This window comes from Callospermophilus lateralis, chromosome 15, assembly GCF_048772815.1.
Source record: "Callospermophilus lateralis isolate mCalLat2 chromosome 15, mCalLat2.hap1, whole genome shotgun sequence".
Lineage (NCBI taxonomy): Eukaryota > Metazoa > Chordata > Mammalia > Rodentia > Sciuridae > Callospermophilus > Callospermophilus lateralis.
In genome coordinates, this window is record NC_135319.1 from 79128885 (window position 1) to 79156480 (window position 27596).

The 27596-nt window shown below is 45.3% G+C and overlaps 1 protein-coding gene across 4 annotated transcripts in view; it reads right to left on the minus strand.

Annotated features, from left to right (window-relative positions):
* Ablim1 (actin binding LIM protein 1) overlaps positions 1–27596 on the minus strand; it is a 137056-nt gene that overhangs the window by 74827 nt on the left and 34633 nt on the right. For all 4 annotated transcript variants that reach the window (XM_076834289.1, XM_076834287.1, XM_076834285.1 and 1 more), the window contains exons 4-5: positions 22336–22462; positions 20895–20988 (exon numbers count right to left, since the gene is read on the minus strand). In XM_076834289.1, the coding sequence (XP_076690404.1) occupies positions 20895–20988; positions 22336–22462 (221 nt within the window). The remainder of the gene's footprint in view (positions 1–20894; positions 20989–22335; positions 22463–27596) is intronic.

Genomic DNA, 27596 nt, shown 5'->3' on the forward strand with positions numbered 1-27596 from the left:
GCCATATAGCTGGCAACTAGCAAACCAAAAACTCCCAAGGATTATAAAACAAAGTTTTTCTTCCTTCTGTTTCCTTTTCAACTCAAGTGTCAGATATGCAAACACTCTTCTCATTAGCATCTTACTTTGCAGAACTCAGGAAGAAAATTCCTAGAAGCCTGTGGTTCTGGCTGATGCCTTTCTATGACTATCTCAGACTTGCAAATTACAAAAAGCAGATGTCATTCCTGGTACTTTGTTCTTCCTCAAAGAACAGGACAGCTTATTATAACAAGAATGAGGCTTCTGACCCTCTCCTCAACTAGGGGAGCAAAATCCTGAGAAGGAAAAGAGCACCCTGATGTTTAGACTGAGGGCATGTAATTTGGATTGTGTCCCCCAGAGGCATGCCACCCTTAGCAGATGTAAGTAAGGCTGAAGATCCAGAGAGGAGGTCATCCTGGATTAGGGTAAAGGCTCAGTGCAGAGAAAACAAGGGGAAGCTGGCCCCTGTGTAGACAAGGCGGAGACGGAAGGAATGGGCCTCCTAGCCAAGGAGCTCCAAGAACTGGCGACTACAAGCTGGGAGAGAGGCCTGGAGCACTCTGCGACAGAGCTTCCAGGAGCCACCACCCTGATGACACCTTGATTTCAAACTCCCGGCCTGCAGAACTGTCAGAGAATACATTTCTGCTATTAAAAGCCACTGGGTTATGGCAATTTGTCACCATAGCCCTGGGAAACAGACTGCATGGATCTCAAAGGGCAGGTGTGGGTATGTGGAGGAGACGCTGCTTGCTCACTATGTCCCACGTTCCACAGCAACCAACACGGGACTTTGAAGATGTCACAAAAATCGCCTCCTAATCAACCATGACATTAGACCCATGATTTAAAATCAACCATGATGTTAGACCCAAGATTTGTCTGAAACCTTCGTTGTCACGCAAAATCACTTACTGATCGCCCCTTGTATGTGCTGCTGTGCTGGCAGAAAGTCCAGCCGGAACAATCTTCCCTTTAGACACAGGATAACTGGAAAGGTTAAGTGGCCACCCAGGCATATGAGAGGACATGAGGTGAACAAGGTGTCACCGCTGCCTGCCACGACCTCCTTAGTCAGGTTTTCACTCTTTGGTATTTGGGATGGGCTCTTGATGGAAGGTAAAGAATGAGACCACTATGTGGCAATTACCAAGAGTGTCCTCAGCCTCCAAGCATCAACACTGAGTCACTGCCAAGGAAACACAAGAAAACGTAGGACAACCTGCACGATATTGTCCTATATGTGAAAAGAGTGTCTGTCCTCCAATGTGTATTTGCACACAGGGGACAGGAGAAAGGCAAGGTGAAGAACTAGACATTACATATGATAAATGTGTGTGGCCAAACTCCATATTTATACAGGCTTCTCTACAGGCCAGGGAGACCAGAGACCCAACGCTCAACGAGAGCCATCTCTGAGGAACGGGGTCAGGAGTGAATGGGGAACGTCCACTCTTGCCTTATATCAGGCTCAGCACATTGTAGCCTATCGGCCGAATCTGGCCAACTTTGGTTTTTGTCAGTAAAGCTTTCCTGGATCATGGCCATGTCCACTCACTGACATGGTGTCTGTAGCGGCTTTGGCTCCACAAGAGCGGACTTGAGATTCTGTGACAAAGAGTGGTCCACAAAGCTGTAAGTACTCTGGCCATTTCAGAAGAAGGCTGCTGCCCGCCGCCTTGTGATCCTACACCATATACTTATTTGCTTATTCCTTTATTTATTTATAATCATGTTACTTTTTAAAAATAACTTCTAGAAGTTTCTGCATGGATGGGGGTCGGGGGTCCTAGGCCAATCATTAGGAATTTCCTCAAAACAGTGGGAGGGAACTCAGGAGCTTTTAGGATGAGAGATCTACTCACCCCGGAAAGAGACAGTGTTCTGAAACAAAGATAGGAAATAAAGGTTTGAGCAAAACTGAACACACGCTGAATGCTCAGCACAGAGTCCCCACTGGACCCCCAGCATCATGCTTACACAGGATGGCTTTAACATCCCAAGAGACCTTTGGAGAGAGCTGCATTTACCTGTAGAGTAAGCAGACAAGTAGCTGGAGAGGCCGCTTGGGAAAGGGCACGGAGATGCTCCCAGGCCTACCTCTGGAGGTCTACCTCTGGTCTGGGCTGTGCCTTCTTAGACAAATCAGCTGTGCCTCTGGGTTTGGGTGTCCTTGACTCTCAGAGGGTTAGACTACATTAAATCTATGAAACTTTCCTACTTTGATGTTTCTAGGACCCTGAGCAGGAATCGTCTTCACCACAAAGAAGTAGGTAAAGAAGAGATCTTTCTGGATGGTGGAAGGTCAGGCCTGGGAACTCGCCCTCAGAGTTGCAGCCCTTTCCCAGATTGTAGCCCCTGCTGGTGTGAATGAGTTCAGGTTAAGCAAGACTCCAATGACAAGTGTCTCTGGCTGGGGTGGCCTGGGTGAAAGTTAAAGGCCTAATGCTCTCACCACCTAGTCAAATCGCAAATTGCCCGGCATACTCACTAGTGAGTATGTCCAAGGCCAGAAAAGTCCCACTTTTGACTTTTAACACGGCTTCTCAAACGGCCTCACTGGATGTTGAGCTGTACTTACTAACAAAACATCTTACTCAAGGCTGGTTAAAGGTTCCGTTCACCACAGATTCCTTAATACGTGCCACGACTGAGCGCTTCTCACTGGTCCTGCTCCAACGCTGGAGGCCTTTTGAATTTTTCTGACAATCACGACTAACACAGGGGCCCCACCTTCCTTCTTATCACACCTCCCTCCCAGAAAAAGTGAACCAACTAGGTTAGCCCCAAACCTGGGTGAAACTTGGTCAGGTGCCAAGGAAGGCTTAGACAGACCTGCCTGACAAGCTCCTGCCTCTGCTCTGCTGCAGTTCTCACCAGGGCTCGTGCATGGGGGAATCCAAACTTGAGAGACTCATACCCGACAGGCAGCCTGGGCTGTGGGCTCCCTCACACTGCGAGGGCCCCCCTCAGACCATGAAGCCCCGGGGCGTGACCACATAAGCAACTCCCACCTCAACTCTAGGAAAGGAGGGAAGTTTTAATCACCTTCACACTGGCTCCAGAGTCAGAGCTCAGGCCAGCATAGAGTGTTACGTTTAGGTGTCAGCAGTGGTTCCTGACTTTGGCTGCTGACCTCAGCAATGGAGCAGGCAACCAAATCACAAAGACTGGGGTCAAAGACAAGCAGGCCACCAGCAGCACTTGGTTATGCTGACACGTTGAACATTTTTAGGTTTTTTCTTAGTCTTTTCTACTTAAAATTTCTACTATGGCTGCAGTGGGGTTTTACTTGGTATAAGTCGTATGGATTTTGAAGCAGAATAGCTGGATTCAAACCTTGGCCCTGCCAAACCCCCCCCCCACCACCACCACCACCAATGCCTTCAGGCAGGCTGCTTGGGTCTCAGTTGACTTATTTGCAAAACAAAGAAGATGAAAGTAATACTTGGCACACAGAGTTGGTTAAAGGACTTTGATGAGGTAGGTCTATAGAGTACCACTGCCATAAGAGGAAAATAATGATTAGAATCATAAACTCCCTTTATTAGAGATTTCTGTCCTCAGGAATGTACCATGAGGATGGGTGGCTTAGGCAGAACAAGAGACCAGAGCAGGATAAAATGGCTGGTGTCACCCTAAGGCCAGGTTGGTATGGGGAGAGAATTATCCAAAGACTTGGTGGGATTTAAAGGAAACACACCCTTCCCATCCCTCCATCCATCTATCCACCACCTGTATGGGGTCTCCATCTCTCCTATTAGAGCTCCCCACCCAGCGTCACACCTGAAGCTACGTCAGCACCTGTCATAAGCTTACATTTTTCAATTTCAGATAGTGGGAAAGAAAATAAAACAGGGCCAGAGAACAGAAGCTGGGGGTTGGGCAGGTGAAAGTGGCTTCAGATCGGGGATCAGGGATCTTCCAGGAAATGACAATAGGGCCAAAGAGTGAGAAGGATGCCAACATCTGGGGGCAGCATGTTCCAGGCAGAGAAAATGGCAAATGAAAGATCTCAGGTGGGAAAAGCAGGTGCTCAAGGGAGAGAAAGAGGCCAGTGGGGGAGGAATGAATGAGGCCAGGGATGGCAGAGGCCTGGAACCCAGTCACAGAGGGCTGTGCGAGCCAAGATAAGGACCAAAGGCAAAACAAAAACCCAATCAAGTAACATTTTCCCTTTAAAACTCTTTGCAAAACACAAAGGAAACCTGGGAATCTACACCCCTTCCCCCTTAGGCCTTAAACTTTGTTATGTAAGAATCAATACCTTTTATCTGTTGCCAGACCAGATACATTTGGCATCCTCAACAAGCTGCCAAAACAAAGCAGAAAGCTGGCTAAGATTCTGTTAGAGGATGTTCTGAGCTTTCCAAAACACATTTCTCTATCTTTTCAAGTATGTTTATTTAGACAAGGTATATGGATACAAGCACAGATGCAAGGAGCCAGCTGCCCAGGACCAAAACAATCTCAGAAAATGATTATTCAGCAGTAAGGAAAGATAAAAGCAGTCTTAAGCATAAGCAAGTATTTCTGCTTCATCTAATGTTTATGGTGTTTGTGGGGGGGGGGAGACCCCAATGTGAACCAGGAGGACACAGATCTGTATTTGCTGAAAACACTCTGGGTTTGGTGAAGGACAGAAGCAATGGGGTCTACATCTCTCCTATTAGAGCTCCCCACCCAGCGTCACACCTGAAGCCTCTCTACCTCCAGGTGCAGGGAAGCCTTGAGTCCCAGGGAAAACCTGAATAAAGCCACCAGCTTCCTTTGGTTTTAGTTACTTATTTTCAGTCGACTTTAATAATCGACGACTCCAGAGGCCACACAGCTGAGCACAATAATATCAGTCTCTCCCTAGCCTTCATGATAATGGTTTCCTAGGTTCCCTTCACCTAGGTTACATTTCAGGGACCTGAATACTGTTTTTGTTGGAACCACCAACTCTTCCTTTGGGCCTGAGCAGGTGTCTGAAGGGTGACCTTCTTACTCCACCCCAGCTCACCCTAACATTGGCCATTTTCTGAACACGTGTCCCATGAAGAGTCATGAAGTTTGACTATGCGGGCACAGACCACTTATTACCTTGGTCCCAATCACCCTACCCCATTCCCTAAGTCACCCTGCATCTTTATGCTGTAAATATGCCCACACCCCATCCTCAGGGAGACAGACTTGAGGCTTGGGCCTCCCCCTCCTCACTAGGCTGTCCTGCAAATAAACTCTCTGTTGCAGACCATGGTGTGTTGCTGATTGGCATTCGGTGTGGCAAAGCCTCGTTGGATAAAAGAGTCATGTGCTCTACAGCCTGGCTCTGCTTAGAAACACGAGCTAGGATCCATTTGTGAACTGAAGCATGAGATGATCTTTGACTGCTTCACCTCTTATTACAGCATCTTTACATCCCGCATTGTCCAGGGAAGTGCAAAGTTCAAATCATATGCCCCTCTGCATGCCCCTCTCCCCAGAAGTGGGGCTCAGAAACATAGAGTCTTTGGAGAGGTGCCATTCTGATCTCTAGCACTGACATTCCTCACCTGAGACTTAATACCAGAACACACTGAGACTAAATGAGGGGTGTGGTCACTTCTGACCTTAAGCTCTTTCCTTTGGCTAATTTTCTTAAAAGCAAAGAGGTTGTGATGCTTTGCTTTTGGGTATGCTCTTTATCTTATTAAAACCAGAAGGCAGCATTAGCCTGTGGGGTTTTAAAGTAATGGAAATTTCATTTCTGAGCCTCAGGAAGAAAAATGTACACAGCTTTCCTCCCTCCCAAATTCTATAAGCCACAGACCCACTTCTCCTGTGACCTTTGGCAGCCCCTAAAACACTAAAACCTGCCTGGAGGGGGACTGATTTGTTCTTCTGGAAAAAAATACACAGAACACACTATATGGAGGTGGCCTGGGCCGGGGACGGGGCTCAGGAAACAATACCACAGGGTACCAATGCTTTTGGCATTCAGAGTATTTTAATCTCAAGGGTATTAGATGGCCTCAGAAGTAAAGTCTCCCTGACCTTCTGCCCTCCTATCTGTCGCCCCTCCTCCACACCCCCTCCCCTCCCCAGTGAGCTAGAGAAACTAGAAGTCCTCTCCTCTAAAGCAAGCCATGAAACCTAGGCATATTACCCTAAACTCCTCTGCCCTTTCTGCATAGGAACTGGCCATAAAGAAATCTGATAATAGTTCACAATACCCTGGTTCCAGAGGAGTCTTGCCCTATACTCAGGAGTAAGGAATGCTACAAAGAGAGGCCAAGAAGAATGTGAACAGACAAGCCTTGTTGGTTTCCCCTTCCTCTACCATTAGAACAGCTGTCCATTCCTCATCAAAACAAAGTATGAAGACAGATTTTTCTCCTGGGTCTTCAGGTCTTCATTTTGAAGACATCTGTGGCATGTTAAACTTTGATGAAATAAAGTTGTCAATCTGCCTTGTTATAGGATTGTTGGCTGGATAAGGAAAGATACCACTCACATCTGCCTGCCCCAACACATGGACCCTTCTGGTAGACCAAACTCCCAGGTGGTCTTTTCATGGGAATCATTGACACTCATCTGTTTATTCATCAGCTACAGTATGTATAAGCACCGTGCTACATCCTTGGGGAAAATAGACCTAAAATACAAATGTTCTCTAGACTCATAGATCTTAAGTCTAGGGAACAAGGGGTGAACTTTAATAATGAGGAAATATTTCTAAGAGAACACCCAGTACATGACACATTGGTATTCCGAGTGGAGGTAAACAGAAGATTTGCTTTGCAATCAAAAGCAGAAACCACAACTCTTTGATAATACCATGGGCCAGTACAGCATTATTATTAAGAATAGACGCCAACAAGCCACGCCATTTCCTGATACGTTCAGGCAGCTCCCTGTTCCAGCTGGGCTTAAGTCTCTTCTCTACAACCCTGTGCCTCATCTTGGTCAGGTGGCAGCTCCTGAAATCATGGCACCCAGAGCACCATGTTTGTTCATGGAGAAATCCCATGAAAAAGTATCAGACACAATTTCTCTTTATCCGAGACAACTATTTTATGAGATCATAAATATATTCTTTCAAAATTCACATGAGACTAAAAAAAGAAATAAAGCAAAAAAAAAAGCAACATAGGACTAGTTGAAATGTATTGTTTCAGATATTTTAGGCCAGTATTTGTTTACTATGACTTCCTTCATTTTCTAACTTTGAGAGCAAACAGTGCATATGCTAAAGGTAGAAGAAAAAACTTAAATGGAAAAAAATTCCACCCACTGATTTGTTATCTATGAATCAGAAAAAGGCTATGAATAGTTAATTTTATTGGCAAGTTCCAATTCCCAAACAACCTGAAGAGTTTGAGACCCAGTGGGACAGACGGTGGGGAAAAAGAAATAAAAACATTCATCTGTAAATTCCAGAACAAAATAGAATAACGAGTGTGCCCAGACTCACACCCCACCCACATATCAAAAGCCTCTATTTGCAGAATGAATAAGTTATGGAGTAATTATTTGCTTTAACGTATGCGTTTCTTTCCTTTTTTAAATATCTCATTCCCAGGATGTACTTTAGATATTCAACTCCGAGAAGTCTGACATCTCTACCACCACAGCACTTTATAAAATAAGGCCAACAGAGCCCTTGAGGGGCAAGGAGAGGAACATATATCCAGAATAGTTCTCCCATCCGCCCTTTCACCCCCACCCCAAGATGTGATTGCCAGCGAGAGCAGAAAATAAAAACCAAGACGGTCAGGCCAAAATATTTGTCCTGCTGCTTTCGTTGGACTCTGCACAAGTCTCGAACCGCTCCCCTCCCTCCCCTCCCCCAGGGCTGCTGTTGCTGGAAGGTGGATTCTCTAGAGCAGGGAATCTCACCCAGGGGCCATTTGCCCCACGGGAACCTTTGGCAATGCTGGAGACTTTTCAGGTGGGTGCAGCTGGGCAGGGGGAAGTGCTCCTGTCCTCTGGCGCCTGGAGAGCAGGGATGCCACTAAAATCATTCAGGACAAAGGGTTACACTGTCCAAAATGTCAATAATGCAGAAGTTGAGAAACCTTGGTCTATAGCAGGTAAAAATCTATAAAAGGACTTCCTTCTAGAACCAGGATGCAAGAACTGTGTTCCGTCTGCTCTTTTCTTTGAGATGAGTGATAGTATAGTTGGGAGGGAAAACGCTGCAGCCCTCTTGCCATAATGTGATGTTCTCTGTGCCTGCAAGGGTTAAACTCACTGGCACCTAAATTTCGACCCACTTAAATACATTTGAACATAACTTTCATTCATAGTGCTACCACAAGAGCTGCGCAAGGCCTCACGCTTGGCTTTAAAAGTCTTCTCAAAAGTAATTTATAGTTACGAGCCATGGCAAATTCATTTACTCTATAAGTACAATCATGACCCAACAAGCCTTTTGATCCACTATAGAAGGGCAACAATTACACTTTAATTAGTTATTTTTCACTTACTTGTCAAGACCTGTTTGTATAATCTAAAGAACTTCACATCCTCTTAACATTCCTCATGAGACCTTGGGAGAAAACAGACTCAGACTGTCTCTGAAATCTCTAATCTCAGTTAAGTGGTAGGTGAAGCAGCTGTAGTGGCCACGCTCCTGCTAGGATTTGAACAAACTCATTTTCCTCCTTCCCCAAATCGTAAATCTATTTCTTTCACAGTTGGGATAATTTTCTGTCTATTTCTTTTTTAGTACTAGCACAGCATACTTTAAACAATCCCGCGCGCGCACACACACACACACACACACACACAAAAAAAAAAAAAAACTAAACTTCAGAGCATGGCTGGATTAGTAACTAGGTTTTTAGGAAAACTATTTTCATCATAAAGACCAGAATCTCTAGATTTCTTTCCTTACATACCCAAAGGTGTAAGAGAATCCACAGTCAAGCTCTTTTAAATTGTAACTGCAACAAAACATGAAGAAAACCTATTGTGCTTCCTCACTTTCATTCATAGGGAACTTAAAAAAAGAACAAAACTCACACATTTATAGTAACAGAGAAATCTACTCAATGCCTGTGCCATTTTCACTACCAAATTCTCCAAACATAACTCTAAAGTCTTCTTTAGCCTCAAAAGTAAATTCCAAAGAGCTCTAAAAAACCACAAGCAAAACAAACAAACCCAAAGTCTGAAAACCACTCTCTCTTTTCAGTCTTCAGAATAAAAGTCTGAAAAACACAAACCAGTTTAAAAAGTCAATACCCCACGCCTCTCAGTAAAATAACCTGCCTTGCCAGTTCTTCAGGAATCAACAACGAATAAAAGCTCTGTGGTCCATTCTGTATCATCAGAAAAACAAAAAGTGTAAGTAAAATGTATTTCAAGGCAATTAAAGTAGTCTTTGTCACCACTGTCCAGCAGTCCACATGTGGAGGACTCCAGTGGCCTCTGATGTCTCCCAGAAAGCGGGGGGGGGGGGGCGGGGGGGGGACAAAAAGGACGTCTCTCTTGCCAAGCACAGGACACCGTATCAATGCCCACTTTACCTTATGCCAGGACTCCTTTGCTTCCAATTCTGTCCCTCAGCTGTACTGAGCAGAGGATGCCTCTGGGCAAAGAAGCTTGGTAAAAGCCAGACCTCAGCCCGGCAGACTGAGGTTCCTGCCTGCCTGGGTTACATCCCAGGCTTCTCTGCAAAGCTAGGCTAAGGCAGTGTGCATCACCCCAGAGACGCACACCGGAAACAAGAACAGTGTGCGGCAGGCACACTCTCTCAACGCCTCCTCTGCTCGCTTCACTTACTAGTTAAACACACCAGCAACCACTATGGGCCAGTCCATGTTCTCAAAAAAAGGAGGGGGGTAGATATTCCTTTTTAAAAATGCAGGTGAGGAAAGTACCATTTTTTCACATCTGCTTACAATTATCTGCATTGTCAATCTGACAGTAATTGTCTGAGGGAGAGGCTTGCATGGAAACTAGGTTTTTCATGCTTTTTAAGATTCTTTGCTGAGTTTGAGGTGATGGAAAGGTGCACAGCTATCCAACAGCCTGCAGGCTGCCTCCTCTCCCAAGCCACTGCCTTTGGGACACACATAAGGGACCCCTGTTGTAAAAGTGTAGTAAAACCGAGTTCAACTTTGACTTGCATTTGCTACCTCAGAATTTTTATATTATTCTGTAGTACTATTTGAGGGAAATGTTGTTTAAAAAAGAGACTTACCAAGCTTCATTCATATGTTTGTACATTTCATACTGCGCTCTTTTATTGCAGGATACTTACTATGTTCCATGCATTTTATACATATTTCCTCATTTTCAACTAAACTATTCTGCAGAAGTCACAGATGAACTGGTGACAGAAGGTGGAGCCACAGGCTCTGTGTGTGTTAGAACAGAGAGGAGGAGCCAGAACCTTTTACTCTGATATCATGGCCTCTTTTTATGTACTGTTTCTTAAAACTAGGGCAAGATTCTGTGACAACTGTGGTCCTTTTCAACAGGACTAAGTTGATTTAGGGAAGTTTTCAGAGAAATTCTTTGCCCATAAATATCTGCTAATCCAAAGACCCTTTCATGTATGTGTGATCTCTCTACGCTGGTCTGGAAATGATCCCAAACACTGTGGAAGAAATGTGAGGGGTTTTGCGGTGCTTCTAAAATGAAGAGGAAGAGGAAATGGGTGTACATTATGATAATTATAGGGATGTTAATGAAATTTCTAGGACATCTTGCTTCTGAGGAATCAAAAAATCTCCATTCAGGTGCCTTCATCACACTTTGGCAGTGCCAGATTCTCCAAGGGGCATGTGTGGGTTTTTCTACCCCAGAATCCTGTAAACCAGACTGGCATGTTACATGCAGATTCCTAGGCTCCAGCCTGAAACCCCTGAATCTCTGGGGTGAAGTCTGGGAATCCATCCTTCATTATTTTAAAACATGAATTTTTGATTGTGGCAGGAACACTTAATAGGACCTCTACTGTCTCACAGAAGTGCACATGGTACACTGTGGTCAATCAAGTAGGCTCCACGCTGCACTGGAAACCCACACTACCCAAGATGGTTCTCATGCACAATGGCTTTAGGACCCCAGCCTCAGATCCAGTGGGGGGATCAGAGACAGTACCTCTGACCTCTGTAATCGCAGCACCTCCTGTTTAAGACATCAGCAGGGAGCCAGATGTTTGTCAGGGGTGTGAAGAAATCCCTCATGAAAGAAAACTGGGAGGGGCTGAGGCTGTGGCTCAGTGGTAGAGCACTTGCCTAGCATGTGTGTGGCACTGGGTTCAATCCTCAGCACCACAGAATATAAGTAAATGAATAAAGGTCTATACATCTAAAAAAATATTAAAGAAAAAAAAAAACTGGGAAACTCAACTGGGATGGTAGTCACATGGCTAGAAGTAACTCTGGCCTTAGAGTCAGGCTCATCCTCACCCATCTTTATGCTTTTCCTATCAGCCTATATTTGGGTCATCAATTACTCATTCAGATTTATTTTAACCACCTCTATGACTTCTGGGATAGGGAGAGAGAAGATGGGCATCTTCAAGTTTACCAAGCAAATCTCCACATTTATGAAAAATCACCAGCACATGGCGTTAACACGTTCAAGGAACTGCAGTTGGACAACCTTTGGTGAGCAACAATGAGCTGTCTTTCCATGGGCAGGCCTCTGGGCATGTGTGTGGATGCAACTTGGGGAAAAAAGGAAAAATAACTAACTAGGCAGAGATCTGTTGGAGGTGATAGAAATGTTCTAAAATTGGGTTGTGATGTTGGACACACAACTCTAAACTTACCAAAGATCACAGAATCAGACATGTAATACAGGCAAATTTTAGGGTATGTAAATAAAGCTGATATCCATCACAGGGGTAGTTGCCCAAAACAGGGACTCTGTGCTAGGGTTAAGGTTCCAGGAGCTGGAGAGCAGGAGCTGAGAGTCCTCTTCCTTGTCATCCTGATCACCTGTGGAGGTCCTCTCATGGCAAACATCATCCAGCACAATCCAACAGAACAGCACTAATCCTCCAGCAATTTACACCTCAACAGATTACTTAGGTGGATGCCACAAGAGACATAAACAGATAGGAAAGAGCCAAGTGGTATTTATTTCCTATGTGAATGAAAGAAACAGGTATTTAGTGGAGTGATGAGAAATGTAAGAGTATGTGAATCTTTAAACTTTTGGGGGTTCAAGGCCATTGCAAAAATCCATAATGGGAAGAAAAACTGTTGATCAATACATCTTTATTTAGCAGCTTCTGAATGCCTGATGAAAAGTAATGGTGAAACAATGGTAGATGGAATTTATGGGCACGAAGGCATGTGAACGTCCCAAGTGACGGAACTTGAGGAATTTTCAAATCAAAGCATCAACATGCCTGCTAACTTGTGCATTTGAAAACTTCACAAACAACCACATCAGAGAGCAACTTCCACACAGGAAGTTGTAAGCTTATTTAAACAATTAGGCCTTGACGAAACTTGTTTCTTTGTTTATAAATGAAGGAAATGGGGGGAAATTTTTTTTTTTTTGAGGCCTGATATGCTAGACACTATCTCAGATGACTCACTTCCTATCTGATTGAAGCCTGTAAGAGGTAAGTCTAATTGTCCCCATTTTACAGCTGAGGATGCTGAGGCTCAGAGTCTAAGCAACTTGCTGAGGATGACTCAGCTCCAAGTGGCTCCAGAACCCCTCCTGGCACGTCTGACTATGTCCCAACTTTCCACTCACCACCGTTCTCTTCCTCCTACCCTACCATGAAGCCACAGCAAGCTCCAAAATTCCAGATTCTATTTCCAAGCTGCCTGCTGCTTTGCATTTTGCTACAGAGCCATTAAAATAGTTTGTCAGCAGTTTGCGAGGGCAGTCCAAAATTTCCTTCTGGGGAGGAATTACTGTACCAGTCCATCTCTGCGGGGCCCCAGCCCAAGCCTTCTTCCCCCTGGCTAGCTGGCAAGCCATGAGCAGGCCCATCTGCTGGAACTGGCACACTGTTCTCCACAAGGTGGGAAGCCGAGGTCCAGGAAGCCAGCACATTCAGGGGTAAAACAGAGGGGGAGGGAGCCTGTTCCTAGTATCAGAGTACCAGGCCAGCACCGGCTGTCAGGGTCCCAGGGACCCAATGCTCCCATTTCTCCTGGAGCACTTGTCATCACACCCGGAGCAAACCGTGCCCAGAACAGAAACCGTGCTGGGAACCTTTGGATGGTGCCACTTTTCAACACTGAATTCCAAGTTAAACACTCATGGCAAGAGTCAGGGTGGACATAAGCAGAAGGGTAGGCAGAGCTGAGGTGGCCTGAGAAGCCACCTTCCACATGAGTTACCATGAACCCAAAAGCTGGAGGGGACTTAGGGGGCCACTGTGGTAGCCAAATGCCCAGCAGATCCCAAGTTCCCTGTCTCTTTAGCCTCCACCGGCCAGGTGGGCAGATCCAAGTGAATTAGCAGAAATCTCTTGCAAATAGAGAATGGGTCCTAGTGAAACCACATAATTCAATTTACCTCATAAGTAAACTAATATTACATCAGTCTATAGTGGAAAATGCTTTTATAAGGATTTTTAAGTTTAAAACCTGTTGATTTGGAGCAGAAAATAACTCCTTATTAGAAGCCTGCAATTAAACCAAGCTGTAAGATCAAACCCCATGTTTAAAATCAAAGAAACAAGGTAGGAAACAAGTTCAACTGATCCAACTCTCTGAAGTTAAACAACACTGAAAAACAAAACATCTTTTTAAGTCAAGATAAATACAAATTCTTTTTAAACTGTCATTTCCGGATAAGAAAGCCTTTCCATTTGTGCTGACAGGAAATGGGGTGATTTTTTTCCAGAAATATCAACTCTTTACTGCTTGTGAACAGTCTTCTGCTACTCTGGCAACACATTTCCTTTGTTGTTAAAGTAAGAGAAAGTGGGCAACTTTGGGGGAATCAGATTTTCCTCATCGCTCACTGTGTCAATGTGTTATGCCCAACTGGGTCAATTTCCAATTTGTTGACTGTAGAAGAGACAAAATGTTAGCTCAAGGTTATTCTTCACAAATAAGATGGCACAACTAATACATCGCAAATCACATGTTGAGTTTAAACCTGAGGACCCTTTCGGGACTGGGAATATCTTACATTAATCAAGTCGCACTCTATAATCAAGGGCACAGTCCTGTACAATGGCAAGAGAACAAAAGTTTCCCCATCCACAAAACAGAGAACCTGGCATGAAGACATTTATTGACCTGGATAAGATCCTCACTGATCTTATGCGTATAGGTCAAACTCCCAAGGACTAGAAGGGAGGGGGAAAAGGGGAGAGTGCTCACCTGACTGTTCACCATGCCAGGGGTTTTACTTATTTGTTTTTTCAAGCCCCACAGCCCTATGAGGCAATGGTCAGTGTTATTTTACAAAAAAGGAAAGAGAACACCAGGATCCCCACTCTCCATCATCTTTCATATCTTTGTATAGATAGATACTTAAATTGAGATACAACCTACAATCATAAAATTCACCCTGTTAAAGTAGACAATTCAGCAATTTTTAATATGCCAAAGAGTTATGAAATCATAGCTGTCTAGTTCTAGACTATTTTATCACTAAAAAAGCAAAAACAAAAACAAAAAAAAAAAACATACATACCCACCCATCAGCAGCCATTCTCCTCTCTTTTTCCCCCACAGCCTGGCGACCATTAATCTTTCTATGTCTACACATTTGCCTATCCTAAACATTTCATGCAAACACAATTGTATGACATTGACTTTTATGTCTTCTTTCACTTTGCAGAAATTTTTCAGGATTCATCACATATAATACTGATCATTGCCTCATAATGGACCAGTGCTTCATTCCTTTAATTGGCTGAATGATATTCCATTATATGGACATACCACCTTCTGCTTAACTCACATTTAAAACAAAACCACAGAGAGCAGGGGTGCATGCCTGTAGTCCCAGTTACATAGGAGGCTGAGGTGGGAGGATTACATGAGCCCAGAAATTTGAGGCCAGCCTGAGTAACATACAGAGACCCTGTCTCAGAAACTAAACCAAACTGAAACCATTTCTCCAGTTCAAACTCTTCAGTGATAGTGTGAAACAAGAAAAGTTGGACAGTGTTTCCGTATCAGTCCTGCCTCACAGGATCTTCCTGACCATCCGTGGAGCTATGAAGAGTCCTAGACTACAGCTCTGTGAAGAAAATGTGCTATCTATCCTGAGACGTCATCATCCTTCATCAATGTTCTCCAAGGACAACTGATAAAGGCGGCAAGACAGCAGGAAGTCCGATTCCACAGAAATTCTCCATAGCGACCACAGCAAAGTCACTGAACTTCAGTGACATCTTCACACTAGTAAACAGTAAACCAACCCAGCAACAAATGTTTATTGTCCTGGGGACAGGTATAACAGACCACTAATGAGATTGGGGCTTTTCCTTTCCACCAGGAATGGAAAATTTGGGTCCTTCAGCAAGTCGCCCTGGGAGGCAAATTATTTTTTCTGCAAGGATTATTGCCAGGAAGATCCCAAAGCTGTGTGTGTGCACGTGCACGTGTGCACATGTCCCTACCTCGTGTCCCTACCTTCTGAGAATCGGGAGACCTATTTTCTAATTTTGTTCTGTCACTAATTAGCTCCAGAATTCCCGGCACTCGGTGTCTTCATCTATAAATGGAGGTCAGTTGTAATGGCCTTGACCACTTTATAGGCCTGCTGTGAGAGTTAAACATTTAAGAAATCACTTAGAAATGTTCAAAATATTATACAAAATCAAGATATTGAGGTGGTTCACTGTCCACTGAGGCATGGAAAAAATAAAACAACACAACTGAAACACTTGATTCTCCAACCCACCCCCCGCAGGGTTCTCAAAAATATTTGCATCTACAATTAAGAGGAAGAGAATATGAATTTGTCTGAGCACGGTGAGATGGAAGAACACAACTCATTTTCTGCAGGGGTGTGGGCCACGATTCTTACTTTTGTATGTGTATGATACACCAAAAAATAAGAAAGGAGGGCGTTAGCATTTCAGTCTGTCTTTTGCAAATCAAATCTTCCATGGTGACAAAAAGGAGCGAATGTCATGCAAGTGCCGTGCGTGGGTGGGATCACCCATGTTCTTCTCACTAGTTAGTAAGTTAGCCCAGGCCAAATATGGCCATTGCAACAAATGCATGCTTCAAATACCTGCACCAAAAGGAAGGAAGGGAATCAGGTCTCCCATTTATAATGTGAATTAGTTTCACAGGAACATCACAAACATTTGGCCTGGGGCTTTGTGAAAAAGCATTTTTTTAAAAAAATCAGTTGAAAAAGCAAAACAAAATAAACCCACCCATTTTTAATCCCTCAGAGACTCTAGGGAAAGGATCTGGCTGGATCCTGTTGCGATTCCATTTCCTACACTCCAGGAGGCCAGCAGGAGGGGTCTCAAAGCAGGTGTAAATCCTCTTCAGGCTAACAGGCACCGAGAGGCCAGGGGCCTGGGGGCCTGAAGGAACAGGCCTGAAGGGCTCTCTGGGGGACTTTCCCAAACTCATTTGAGGGCCTCTTTCTTCTGGGGGTGGGAGGGGTGGGCAGGGGGATAGGCACCAGCACACATTCCTCCCCAGAGAGCTCAGGGCCCCGAAGGAAACACCCCACCACAAAGACAGGCAGGGCCAGCCCTTCTGGAAAGACCAGATGCGGAGGGTTGGGAAGAGAGAAAGGGAAAGGCCCTGAGACCCAGGAAGGAAAGCAGAGTCCCCCTCACTCCTCTTGGTCAGAATGCAGACACCTCAACTGCCCTTTGTCCTCGTCCTTCCAGAAGAGACAGAAAAGACAGCCTGAAGATGCTCAGGGGGACACCACTCTGCAGAGGGGACAATGGGTGGGGGCATTCATCTTGAAAGAATCACGAGTGCGGTGACATAGGGCTCCTGGGGGATGGGGATTGTGCAAGAGATCAGGAGAGGCGGAGAAAGCTGAAGCCACCCTCAGGCTGCTTGGAAGAGCACCCCACACTTGGGGAAGGGGTGCAAACCCTTTTCCTTTACTCTTAAGACTTTGGTTTTACGTTTAACTGATTTTTTCCTTCTTTTTCCTTTCTGCCTTCATTCTGGATCTATTTGTTGCCGTTTCTTTCTTTGGGAAGCTGCAGGTAACAATCTGTACCTGGGAAGGAAATCTGCTGGAGTAAAGGGTCACCTAAGGCCATCCACCAAAGACAAGGGAATTTGTACCAAAGGGATGCCCCCATGTCCACTGACATCTGTGACTTAATCTGAAGTCACACTTAGTTTTTCAAGCAGAAGGGAGATGGGAGAAGGGAAGGAGGGAGAAGGAAGGGGAGGGAAGGTTTTTTCCAAAGCGTTCAAAGAAGGGATGGAGATAGGAGGCTATCAGCAAGTATCTCAAACTAATTTGTTTCTGGGCTTCTTAATTAGGAGGCAGGCCATAAACAACTTCAGAATGCTCCTGAATTTATAGATTAATTAGCAAAATCTTTTAAAGAAGTGCCATTTATAGCAAGATCTCCCTAAAAGAGAATCTTGCTACTGAAAACAAAACTGAAAGCAAATGATGATAAAGCTAAAATTTGAGTGCAGGCTAGCTGCTGGGTGTTAGAGATCAGTTTCCAGAAAATATCTCCAAAAAGAAAAGGATAATTGGCTCTGAGCCTTAGACACAAGACAAGAAGAACTAAAAACTCAGATCTGCAGAATCAAAGAGACTTCAGGAGTCAAGCAGCCCAGGTCCTGGATGAACATGTATATTTTAATGTTTGTGATCAAGGAAAAGAAAATGGAGGCTCAAGGAAGTTGAGAGAATTGACCAAGGTCCCCCAGCCATTGAGTTCCAGGGCCAAGTGCAGATCTCTGGTTCCCAGCACTGGGAAGCCCTTCTCATGAAGCCACCTGGTCCTCGGGCCCCCCAGCTCTCCAGGATGACAAGATGTGTGGGCTTTACAGCTATGAAGGAGTAACAGAGATGAGAGCAGGATGGAGCTTCAAAAGCCACATGCCAGTCCCTCTGCCTGTGGATGAAGACTGTCCCAAAGAGGCTGCAGGACCTGCCAAAAGTACCTAGGAATCAGAGACACAGCTCAGGCCAGGAGCTTCTCTCCCCATCAAGGCCCTGTGCCCTTTCCCCTTCTCAGCTCCCTCAGGTGTCCAGTGGATCTTCAGTGGAACCACACCCAGAGGGGCTCTAGTGTGCCCCTGATCCTTAGTGAGTGTTCAACTAAAAGTGAAGCTGAGCTCGGGCCTCCCAGCGCTGATACTTAGGTGGAACAGGTTGAATGGTGACCCTTTTCCCCCAAAAGATATGTCTACACCAAATCTCTGGGACCTGAGAGTACTCATTTACTTAGGAAAAGGGTCTTTACAAATGAGATGAAGCTAAAGATCTTGAGTAGTAGTGGTCATGCTGGGTGGTCAGGGTGAGCCCTCCGTCCAGTGACAAGTGTCCTTCTAGAAGAAGGCAGAGGAGATGACACAGCAGAGGTGACTCAGAGAAGCAGCCATGTGAGGATGGAGGTAAGAGTGGAGGATCCAGCCACAAGCCAAGGGATGCCACGAGCCACCAGAAGCTGGAGGAAGCAAGGAAGGGTCCTTTCTAGCCCTTCGGAGACTGTGTGACCCTATGGCACCTTGATTTTGGATGTCTAGACTCCAGGACTCATAAATTCCTGCTGTTTTAAGCCATCATCATTTCAGCAAACACCAGAAACTGATAAACTGATCATCTCTGTGGATAAAATAAATGAAAAAGACACAAACAAGGTCCGCAGTATTTACAACTGATTCACAATCACAGTGGTTCACCAACAACCGGGTCAGAGAACAAGGCATGGAGGGAAGTGGAGTGTGTGGACACTAATCCTGCATCCCCCCACCCCGCCCTGCCTCTGATCGCTCAGTGACCAAACCCAGCTGACTCACAAGAAGTCACATGGTGATGTGCTAACTCTGCAGGACGTTGTTCTAGATCACACGCCCATCCGAGCAGTGCCTGCTGGGTGGACCCTGAGTCTCAGCCAGAACGTGCAAACTGCTCCCAAATGGCCAGACTCTGAAGGCATTTAGGAAAGTCTCCAAGCCTTAAACCCCACAAAGCAGGTTGCAGTGAAGGAACCCGAAGCCAATTTGGGAAGAGGCCTTTGCAGCCCCAGTAAACACTGTACTACTTGGGCCTCGAGGGAGACAACAGAGTAAGCAGAGATTTCTTCAAAATGTCATGTTCTTGGATCTAACTTTATTTTAGATGCTCCTTCCCACAGCTGTTGAATTAAATCTGAAAGCAAACAACACACACAGATACACACGCCCAGCCCTTTTGCCCCAACTCTTTCTGGGGAACACAGATCCATGTGTGGATTACAATGGCTGACTTAGTCTGTGCTCTCTACAAACAGGGTGGTCTCAAATTCAGGCACCGTGCTGCTCGGGGTCTTCCTGCCTCTTCCTAAGGCTGAACATCTGGGAAATTGTTTTATTATTGTCCTTTTAAAATGAAATTTCCCAGTTGCTCCCAACTCAACAGGTGGATTCAGTCTTACACAGGAGACTAAACTTGGGAACCCCAAGGGAGATTCGGTGAGGCCCCACTTAAGCATCTCCTTAGATGAGCTCTCTGGGGCTCTACAGACAGAGGAGGGACAGACTCAGGGGAGGACCAATCACTCCACTTTGAGTACTGACTGTGACAGGACCACTTGGACTTCAGTAAGGTGGGTTACCTTGCAGGGCTTGTTCCTCCTCTTCAACCAAAACCCTAGTCTCAAAATGTCCTTGGGCCAAGCATTAGGTTTCACTGGAGAGACTGTGAGTCCTCCTCCCACCTCACCAGGTGTGGGTATGGGGGTCCAGTCTCACAGGCACTCCTGCCTGACTTCTGGGCCCTAACTTCTACAGAAGTCTGACTTGCCCCCCTTCTCTGCACTCTTCTCAGCCTTTTTTTTTTTTTTTCTTTTTAATTTGAGGTGACATTCACTTGGCCTAAAATCAAACACATTAAAGTGAACAATCAGGAGACAGCAGCCCAGAAACCCCTCAGGGGCTCCCTGGATGTGTGTCCTGTGTCTCTGAAATACACCCTACTGGGAAGTTGGGAGATGGTTAGATGGATTCAGGGCCCTGGTGCTGAAGGAGGAGGTGACAGGCTGCAGGACCAGTTTGTCCTCCTGCCAGCTGCTGGGCTTCCTAACCCAGCCCCCCCCAGCACACATCCTGCACCCTGGAATACGGGTGACCCGTGGGAGGTGATCTTGACTTCTCCACTGGACCTGGTTGACGCCCCACAGGCCTGTGAGAAGTGGGGCAGTGACTGCCTCTGAACTCTGGCCCGAGGAGCCTGGCTCAGCCCACAGGCAGACACTGGTGAGCAGCTGCCGAGAACACAGGAACTCAGCTGGCCGGCTCAAAGCAGTCACACCTGAACTTGACAGACTTCAGCTTAGCCCCAGCCACAGGTTACTCTGGGTCACACAGGATGTGGGTTTCTCAGGGTGGGGAAGTCAACTCCTTCAGCTCTCACCCACCCTTTCTTAGCCCTGATTCTGAACCTCTGCTTCCTGGGTCTGTATACTTACACGCACACACACACACATGTACCCACATGACTCTAACACCTTCTTCATTTCCTCTTCTAATTTCCAAAAATAAAAAGAGTCTACCCAATTCCCAACAGTCTTTATCATTCTTCTTCCCTCCTTCAAATTCTCCATCATTCCAATTTTCCAATGAGCATTTGGTAGAAACTGTCCCCAAGGACAGCAGAGCCCATGGATTCTCTGACAGTCACCTGCAACTACTTTTCTTGCTTCAGAGGTGAAGGCAAAGAGAAAAGGAGGCTTTCTCTAGAGTTTCTGAGGGCTCTGAGGAAATGACGGGGGCTTTGAGGGGAGCTCTTCTGTCACTTACCTCCAGGACTTTCCCTGTGATAAACTGTTGACAAGCTTCACATTTCACACCAAAGAGCCCCTGGTAGTCCTTTTCACAGTATGGGGCGCCATCCCTGCAAGACAAAAGTGTGCTCAGCTCCTCAGAAGAGGTGACCAGAGCCACAGATGGAGGAGGACACTGAAATCACCTTTCCCTGAGCCCTCTCCACAGAACGGGGGTAGAACTTACCAGAACTTGTTTATGCCTCACCCAGCTTTCACCTGCCTGGAGACCTGGCCAGACACGACCACTGCCACAGACTGGAAAGCTGCCTTCTCCAGGCCTCACGGAAGGAGGCCCACCCCCGCTGCTGGTTCCCTGATGGTTCAGAACTAACCAGCAGAAGACCCAGGATCCTGCCCTTTCACTGGCAGTCCAGATGAGCTCCAGAGGTGAGCTCAGTGCTTGTCTGCCTCTGTGGGGACCCAGGTGCACCTTCTCTCCCCACACCCCTTCCTTGGGCTCACAGGCCTGACAGAGCTCCCAGCAACCTCCAGATTCCGTTTCCTCAGCTCTCAGGAGGCCCGAGAACCCAGGACCCTTTCCATGGACCTCAGAGCATAATAAACCTGTCATTTTCAGCTTGATCTGGCAAGAGAGAGTGAAAGAGAACTCTCTAGAGAGCCGAGGTGCCCAGCCTGCAATGTCAGTTTAGAAGCTCGACTCTTCTCTGGTCTTCCTTGGCTGACCACTACCATCAACCCTGGAATTCTTTATTCTAATGAGGGTGTTCCTGCTTGAATTCAGGTCCACTATGAAACTAGATTTCCAAGGTAAAAGACCGCAGCTACTTTTTTGTTTCACTATATTTTTTCAACTAAGTTCATTAATTTTTCTGAATGGATGATTTTACGTGGGTGGGGAAATTTTTAAAGGGCATATAAAGATATAGAATAGCAAGTTCTGTCATTGCAGGGTGCATTAAAAACTGCCACCACCCACACTCCACTTACTTCCTCAACCCTAGCCATCATCCACAAGGCCTCTGACTCAAAATGAACTGGCTTCCTGGGCTGGTTTGACACTGGTCTACGGAGCCCAGTGCCTAGGCTGCATGTGCTTTGGGGGAGTCTACACATAAACTCAAAGGAGGAGGAGAAAGTCTTACTAGTTTCACACAGGACAAAAAAAAAAAAAAAAGGAAATTATTAGATGCTTAATTGGTTATGACATAGGGTGTACTATTACGTCAGCTTTGGAATGATTAGACAATTGATAGTCATTTAGTTTATAGCAGCCAGATTGTGGCAAAATAACAAAATTATTTCTTAAAGTTTTACAGCAAAAAGTTCATAACAATTATGGGATGTGAATGTACTTCATTTGGTCTGAGGAGGAGAGGCCCCTGGCAGGGTCTGCACAGCACCCACAATGGCCCATCCCCACTCCAAGGACCCGCACACCCCCGGCCCAGTCTTACTTGCTGATGTACTCCCCAGTGAGGACCTTCCCGCAGGACTTGCATTTGAAGCACCCCAAGTGCCACTGCTTGTCCAGCGCCAACAGCGCCTGCCCATTCTTGATGTCTCTTCCGCAGCCAGCGCAGTCTAGAAGAGAGCACAGCCAGTGGTCACCACGCATTTCCTTTGCCAAAGCCAAGCATGCAGGCTTCTGGACCCCAGCGTACACCCCTGAACCCTGTTGCTAGGCAGGTAAACACCATATTATTCCATTTTCTTTCCCTGCACATACTCTTCCCCAGGACACCTCGCAGGAGCCACCCTCATACAGCAAGGCAGCTGCTGAACCTCTGTGGATCCAAGTGGATGAGATCCTTCATCTGTTTTATTTCCTGGGGGGTTAAGTACCCTCTGAGCTCCAGCTGGACCAGAGAATATTTAATTATAGTGTCTTGGCTGTGATTTGAAGAGAGCCCTCACAGGCCTTTATTGATTGAGAGCACAAGGGAGTAGCCGAGCACACAGCAGGCTGGTGGCCTCACTCAACATGGCGTATGGATTCCTGGAACGCGGCCCATAGCTCTCACTTTCGTAAACGGGACACTACTTCCTTAACAACCTAAACCAGCCTCTCAATGATTCGTGATCATTGATTAAATGACTCTTAATTCCTTAGCTTTAACTCATCCTTGGCAGATTCCCGAAAAGCAGAGAGGAGAACACAGAGTGTGGGCACTGGAGTTGGAGAGCCTGGTCCTGCACCCAGCTCCGATGCTTGTCTACGTGACCAGGCAAGTCACTTGCCTTTTGAAGCCTTGTTTCCTGATAGGAAAGTGGAGATGCTACTGGCACCCACCTCAAGCCTCTGATGAGGATTCAATGGTTGCCACATTCAAAATGGCCCTATAAATAGCTGCCATTATTATTTTGATTATGAAATACTTCACTGGGTTAGGGAAGTATTTAACAAAAAAAAAAAACCAGAAGAATGTAAATGGGTACACACAATCTAAATCCATGTACCCGAGAAAACAACTGCCAGCAATTGTCCATGATGTCCCCACTTACATACAGGACCCATAGAGGGACCCAGCAAGGCAACTAGTGGCCACATTTGGAACGAGACAGAGACCGAGACCAGGCTCCTCAGTGCACAAAGTGATTAAACAACCCCCTCTTCTGACCACAGCTGTGACTGCTGCTCCTTTACCAAAGATGCTTCCAGCCCAATTTGACTCTCTCCTGGAGAAATTCAGGATACCCCAGCACCCACCTGCTCCTGATCCTTGATAACACCCATCCCAGCCCTGCTCCTGCTCCCTGGAATCTCGCTGTAGGTACCCAGCACAAGTCCAAATCCTGGAATCTTCTCTTCAAACTCCAACCATGGTGTGCAATTCATTTCTCCCAGCTGCAGTGAGTTAAGTAAACCTGTGTTTTGGTATATATTTTTTTAATCTCAGGTGTGTGTCTGGTGATCTTGTAGCATAGTGTTAACATTGTTTGAGACCCAGAAACTTCAGGTCTAAGATTTTATTCTAAACATATTTTTGCAAGAGTGTGTGTATTTGCCTGTGTGTGTTCCCTACAGCATTTTGTAACAAAAATTGAATTATAGTCTAAATTGACATCAATGAGGGACCCACTAAATTAATCACAGCACAACCAACAATGGAATATTAAGTGCTGATAGAATGAATGAAGTAGGTTTAGCCAGGTGTGGTGGCCCACGCCTATAATTCCTAGCGGCTTGGCAGGCTGAGGCAGGAGGATCAAGAGTTCAAAGCCAGTCTCAGCAAAAAGTGAGGCACTAAACAACTCAGTGAGACCCTGTCTCTAAATAAAAATACAAAATAGGGCTGGGGATGTGGCTCAGTGGTTGAGTGCCCCTGAGTTCAATCCCTGGTACAAAAAAAAAAAAAAAAAGAATGAGGTAGGTTTATGTGTAGTATGTGTAGATGTGGGACTTCCAAAATAGATCAAATGAGGAAAGCAATCTGTAAAATAGTGCTCATGGCATAAGCTCATGCATAGAGAAATAGTAAAGAGTCTGCATGCTTACCAAGAATAGAACATGCATGGGGAAAAAAGCAAGACCTTCTTAAGAAACTTCCCTCTGTGGAGAGGGACCTGACTTTGCTTCACATCTTCTGTGATACACAAATTGTTTTTTAACCATGAGAATATTAAATTCAACAACAACAAAAGCATGAGGTTAAAAATGTCAATTCTGAGTATTATAGATAGAATTTCTTAGAGCACAGCCTGTTACAAACTGAGCATATATTACACAAAATCTAAGTATTTTTTTAAAGTACAGTTTATGTGTGTCCCCATATCTCATCAAAAATATAAAGGAAACTCACATCTGGCAGTTTATTATCAAGAAAAAATGGAAGGCCACAATATTTATTTAAAAATACAATTTTCACTGGGCACGGTGGTGTGCACCAGTAATCCAAGTGGCTCAGGAGGCTGAGGCACGAGGATCAAGAGTTCAAAGTCAGCCTCAGCAAAAGCAAGGCACTAAGCAACTCAGTGAGACCCTGTCTCTAAATAAAAATACAAAATTGAGGGGCTGGGGTTATGGCTCAGCAGTAGAGAGCTTGCCTCGCATGTGCAAGACCCTGGGTTCAATCCTCAGCACCATATAAAAATAAATAAATAAAATAAAAAAGGACTGGGGATGTGGATCAGTGGTCGAGTGCCCCTGAGTTCAATCCCTGGTACCAAAAAAAAAAAAAAAAAAAAAATTAAGAGTAGGAGCATAGTATAGACTTAGAATGAAGTGATGATTAATAAAGAAATAGACTTTTCAGAGCAGTTTTAGGTTCACAGAAAAACTGAGCAGCAGAAGGTATAGAGATTTCCTATATTCCACTACCACCATAAATTTGCCCCCCCCCCACCAGAATGGTACACTTGTTATCACTGCAGAGCATATACTGACACATGATTATCACCCAGAGCCCACAGTTGACCTTTGCATTCTGGACATTCTGTTTAGACAAGCTTGTGATTCATATATAGTATTATAGCATCATATAGAATAATTTCACTTATACATACTGTGCACCGCCTACTTGCCCCTTCCTCCCACCGTCCCCGGCAACCACTGAACTTTTTACTATCTCCATAATTTTGCCTCTTCCTAGATGAAACAGTTTTAGTTCAATTGAATTGAATTTTTTTTTTACGCATCTCATTAGATAGTTCCCACTAGGTGGCAGCGAAGATTTAAATACTAAGAAAAATGCCATGTAACAGAATTTTTTAAGGAAGAAATAAATTGAAAGATATTTTTCCAGCTGTACAAATGAAGACTATTGGATTCAGCAAAGCTGGCAGAGCGGTTTGAGATCTCCACCTACATGAGCAGAGAAGTCCAGGGAGATGGCTGCTGGATTAGGGCTTGGGCTTTGGTGTGGGAAGACTTGGGTCATTTACTCCCTCTGAACTGTCATTTCTTCATCTGCAAAATGCTGACAATAGCAGCTACTTGCTGGGAAGAAACAGCGAGATCATCACTGTAAAGCGCTTCGCAAGCACAAGGCTTGGTACTACACATGTACTCAACAGGTCTTCCCCTGCTTCCTGACTCTAGTCAAGCACCTTGGCACCCAGACATTCCGGAGCTATGCAAGAAGAACAATTGGAGAACAAGGACCACCAAGATATTCTTCCCTGAGGGCTGCTATGGATCAGGAAGGGCTCTGTGAACATGGTACCAATCCTAGTCAAAACGCCTTGCAGACGGGAAGCCCTTGACCTTATAGGTGATGTCTATACCACTCAGACCCTCTGAGCCCTGCCCATTATCAAAGGCAGGCATTTGGATGATGCTTAATAGAGAAATATTCACACAGTGCTGAATGCTTAAAACCAGCCAGCCAAGCTGGGCTGGAAGAAGAGGCTGGGGCAAAGTTTCCTCCATCCCAAACTTTGTGACACAAGCAAATCAACAAAGATTGCCTCATAGATAAGAAAAAACCACCAGCATCAGCTGGTCCCAGTTTTCCAGTGTATTCTACCAAGGATGCCCATTTCCTCTGGACAAAGCCACAGCTTCCCTTGGAGCAGCCTGAAGTCCTGCTGGGCAAAGTATAAAAGATGGAGAGATAAAGAGCGCACTGGATGGTTCACTTCTTCCATGCTGGCTCCAACTGAGCTCCTTTACAAAGAACAAAACTCCTACTCTCTATCTGCATGTTTTTCAGCTGTTGAGAAAATTGTTTCCACATCACTGAAGCAGCTGCTGATAAATATAGAAAGCTGGTGATTGGCACTGGAATTACTGTCAAAGTCAGAAATAGGTGAATATGGAGCAGCATCAGGGAAACAAAATCCACTAGTGACAGCCGGTGTTCTGGGGAAAAAAAGGAAAAACAACAACAACAAAAAGAGCCTTAAACCCTTTGCTTCAAGCCCTACTCTTGGCTCCAAAGCCAGAGCAAAGTAGGGATTTGGCTACTTATGTTCAACTCACATCCAAGTACACACCTGGTTCCATAGTTTTATCATTTTGTTCAAAGGCCATAAATATCATTATTAATAAGGATCCTGCCTGTCTGCCTTAATCTTTCTAATACTTTTTGGCAGAGGACCATGGACACCTGGGTTTCAAAAGTATTTGAGCCGAAGAAAGAGACATATGGCTCTTGGAAGGAGGGTGTTGTTCCCAAGCTAAGAAGAGAGGTTTTCGCTTAAGTGCACTTAAGGTCTGTCAACCTGGACATCTATGTTCTCCTTGAGAATGACTTTCTGCCTTTCTAGAATTCCCCATTCAGGATGGTAAGGGACAAAAAAGATGTCTTTTTTCTGCAAAAATGCCTCTTTGGAAAGGAAGACTGGAGACATGGAGCCACAAGAAGAACAAACACATGATGGCTCAGTTTCCACTCATCTCAGCCTTCCCAGGTCTGCATGCTTCGGACATGCCCAGTCATTCACAAAAGTGATAACAGCCATTCAGAGCATCTGTCCATCTAGGATCAAAGCCTTCAGAATATGGAATGGGACTGTTCCCAGTGTTGCAGGATTTTTGGCAAAGGCATCAGAGTCGAAGACAATAGTGATGAGTATTCCAACTTCCAAAGATGAGTACTAGGGGCTTGGTGGTAGAGGACTTGCCTTGGTAAGTGTAAAGCCCTGGGTCCCATCCATATTGCTGGGAAGAAAAAAAAACAAACCATGAGCGTATAGCTCAATGGTAGGGAACATGCTTAACACGAGCTAGGGTTCAGTTCTAAGCACCCAAAGTGAAAACAAAGTCTCAAGGGAC